This window comes from Dipteris shenzhenensis, chromosome 26, assembly GCF_047967505.1.
Source record: "Dipteris shenzhenensis isolate YYH24624 ecotype China chromosome 26, Dip_SZ_1.0, whole genome shotgun sequence".
Classification (NCBI taxonomy): Eukaryota; Viridiplantae; Streptophyta; class Polypodiopsida; order Gleicheniales; family Dipteridaceae; genus Dipteris; species Dipteris shenzhenensis.
The window spans coordinates 20,278,769-20,282,470 of record NC_141621.1 but is presented as its reverse complement, the minus strand read 5'-3'; the positions used below and the strand labels follow the sequence as shown (position 1 = coordinate 20,282,470).

The window sequence follows — 3,702 nt, the reverse complement described above, 5'->3', positions numbered from 1 at the left end:
GAACTATGTTCACAAAAGGAGAAATGATTTACATAAAAAAGTATTTAACTTTTTAGATAAAATTTTTCAAGAGGCTTCATGCTAATCTAATCCCTGAGATTGGATTAGCACCAGACTTCATGTTAATCCAATCCTTGGGTGGGTTGAGTATACAATCTTACGCTAGGGATTGGATTAGCCTAAAGGGATCAGATTTGTGTGAGATTGTAGTCTTGCTGGTTTAGGGTATTTTGATGAGTTCCCAAGATATTTCAGTCCTACGTTAGATATGTATGATGCCATCCTAGAAGTTTCAAGCATATCTAATCCTCAGGATTGGATTTCATGTGAGATTTCCAAATGAGTTATGATGGGCAGAATGGGACTGAAAGAGTCCGATCTTGTTTTCTGCACATAGCGTTTGGTGTCTTTTGTGTATATCGACAACGTACTGTTTCATGCAGATTCCGAAGTCTTCCGTGTGTATCGACACTGTTTCATCCAGATTCCGAAGTTTCTTGACAAAATTTCATCGAACAGTGACAACTATAATGTCATTTTCGTTTCAACTGATATTCCGATCCCTTGGAAAAATTTTATTTTATTCACATTGTCACAAATTTCATCTTGTCCGAAAAATTCACAAATTCCATCCTGGAAATAGGTCCTTATCGTACTGAATTTCAATATGCATAGAAGCTGTGCCTTTCCGAAAGGTAAAAGAAGGCAGCTGAAGATCAATGATGGATTGCTATTATTCAACCAGCTCAGAACGTTTTTGCAAGTGGCAACTTGCAACTGCAAGCCACAATTGTGCACACAACAAGTGTCTACAAACCTTTCGATCTGACACAAGCTTCTCAGACCCCAATTCGGCACCGATTATCATTGATCAATGCAATGAACGAGTCACAAGCTACCGTCAGCGAAGTACAATGTTTGAATCAAGGACGAACTACGAACGAATCATCACGATTCACTGACACAAAACCATGATCGTACACTAGTGACTAAAACACTGAAAGAAAGAGACCAACGTAGACAAATTGAGGGCTGGTAGAAAATGAACCACCACGAAAACAAATCATGAATTCAAGACGTTGCACTTCTTGCGAACTTCTCCTTCAGAGCCCGTCTTTACTTGAATGAGAGTGAGCTTGCGGAACGATTCCTCCCAATTAGAGAAGAAGCTAGCTTGATCAGCAGCATACTTTTGCACTAAGCCTCGGGTTCTTGCATCATTGGCCAGAACTTCGTCCGAGTGGAATAAACCTCGGCCAATTTCGATGTCGTCGTAGTAAGCGTTGTCGAAGACAGTAGGCGTTTTGATATCATTGACGATCAAGGTAGCAGGTTTGGGATTCGCGGGACACATCTTGATAAGCTGGGCAGCATACGCGGGGTCAAGAGTGGGATCACTAGGAGTGACAGTGCCATCGCTGTTGAAAGTGAAACGGTCATTAAAAGCAGTGCAATGTGCAACTCCCACAGTATGTGCACCTGGACAAGATGAACGACAAAGCATGAAATCACTAGCTTCAGATGCTGGACAACAAATATCCTCACTGAAGATCCACGTCAAGGGGAAGCGATTACATCAGCTAATCGACGCGGAAATTTCTGCATTTAGAAGTTTGCTGTAGTTGTACTTCAAAGCTAACGTTTCGAAAGTCGACCACAAACTGATAACAGCATTGCCCACGGCATAGCCAGACCAAAAATTGAGGACTCCCGTGGTCTTTCAGAGTGGGATTAAGTAAATATTAGCATAATGTACCTGACAGAGTCACAAGGTCTTGTATAGACAACCCCTTCTTTCCAAAGAAGCTTAACAGCTCGTCCAAATTGAATGGGGTATCAGGGATGTTGGGACGCACGTTTGCAGCAGACGACGTGAAACTATCCTTGCGGCCTGTCGGGATTTCCACGTGAGGACCCCCCATCTGCAAAAATTTTCCGACGACTTTATGATTCAAATAATTATTATCGCACACCAGAAACTTGATCTCCTTTGGCAAGCTCAATGACAATTCCAGAAGCGGGCTTTATCATCGTAGTTCTGAACGGAGTTGAGAATCAAAGGTACACAAAAGCGTCTGCAAACGGGAAGCCCATGGGACATATCCGCAAGGCGTCTACAACTTCTATTCACATACTTCAGCTGACGGGTAGAAAATGCCTCTCACCACAACAACAGCGTCCCGAGCAGCTAGAGCAACGATATCGGCACATGAGACGACACCAGGACACACCAGCTCCACGGTAGACTTGATTCCATTGATGGCACCAAAACCTACAAGATTGGCGTTGGCAGGATCGGCTTTCTCTGCAGCATTCGATGGGGTAGAGTCTAGAAGAACGGAGCCATCGCACCCCTGCAATACAGCACAAGAGCGCTTACAACAACGAGGGAGCTTCTACTTCCACTCTATGGCTGCGTTTAACTAACATCGTCTTTCCTGATTGAGAACTGATCTTAGCATCCTCTCCTTATAATCTTACGGGGAGGTGACACAAACAAAGCAAAAACCGGAGGAAAAACACAATCATCAAGCACTCTCGCATTGTGCGCGGGTAAGAATCTAAACCATAGAGTGGCCTCAGCCACTCAGCTCTCAAAGGGCACAGTTGTTATCCAGTCCTAGAGGTGGGCGATCGACAGAGAATGACGCAGTTACCTCTACGAAACAGTCATGGAACAGAAGCCTGAGGAGCTTCGGTGGAACGGACGCGTCAACGGCAGCCGCAGCTCGCACAGAAGCTGCAATGATAGTCTCGGCCCGAGAACAGGAGCTGCCATAGAAGCCGACGGAAGTTTGGGCGCTTGCAACTCGCAGGTGGAAAGTCAAGAGCACGATCACAGCTGCAAAGGCAGCGAGGAAGTGAAACCGAAAGCATGGCTTACAACTAGGACTCGTCATCTTGAAAACACCGTGGGTCTAGGCATGCGACGGAGCGAAAGAAGCGAGGAGGGGTACAGGGATTTTAAGGCAGGAGGTAACAACAGAGGAAACGGCACCACAGCTACAGCCTCCTTGTAGCCTCGTTGATTGTGTCGACGAGAATGTGCGAGAGAGGATGGAGAAACGACAACGATAGATGATGCTGAACAGCGGATGACTCTTCACAGCAAGAGCAGCCTCGTTGATCGTGTCGACGATACTGAAGGTTATACAAAATGTGCGAGTGAGGATGGAGAAGGAGGAACAATAGATGATGCTGCAGAGCTGATTATTCTTCTCCTTGAGAGTAAAACCCGCTGATGATTTTTCACGGTGCGATGTGCGAGGATGGATGGAGAAGATGAACGATAGATGATGGTAAAAAGCTGATGCCTGGATGGAGAAGAATCATGAAATAACAACGATAGATGATGCTGCAAAGCTGATGACTCTTCACAGCAACAGCAGCGTGTCGACGAGACTATGAGGCTGCTGATACAAAATGTGCGGAGAACAATCAACGGTAGATGATGCTGGAGAGCTGATAATTCTTCACTGTGAGAGTAAAACCAGCTGAGACTGATACAAAATCATGTGCGAGGGAGAAGAAGGATGAAACAACAACGATAGATAGCTGCACAGCTGATAATTCGTCACCGCCAGTGTGAAATCCTTCTGCAACAACGATAGACGGTGATGCAGAGCTGATGATTCGTAACTGTGAGAGTAAAACCAGCTGAGAGACTGATACAAAATGTGCGAGAAGACATATGAACAACCA

General features: G+C 45.1%; 1 protein-coding gene across 1 annotated transcript; it reads right to left on the bottom strand.

Annotated features, from left to right (window-relative positions):
- Positions 1-751: 751 nt before the first annotated feature.
- LOC147884786 (peroxidase 46-like) lies at positions 752-3,477 on the bottom strand. The gene is made up of 4 exons (XM_087397806.1): positions 2,658-3,477; positions 2,166-2,354; positions 1,757-1,922; positions 752-1,479 (listed from the first exon to the last, which is right to left on the bottom strand). The coding sequence occupies exons 1-4, from the start codon at positions 2,898-2,900 to the stop codon at positions 1,064-1,066; spliced, it is 1,014 nt and encodes a 337-aa protein (XP_087253932.1). The 5' UTR covers positions 2,901-3,477; the 3' UTR covers positions 752-1,063.
- Between the last annotated feature and the right edge of the window lie 225 nt (positions 3,478-3,702).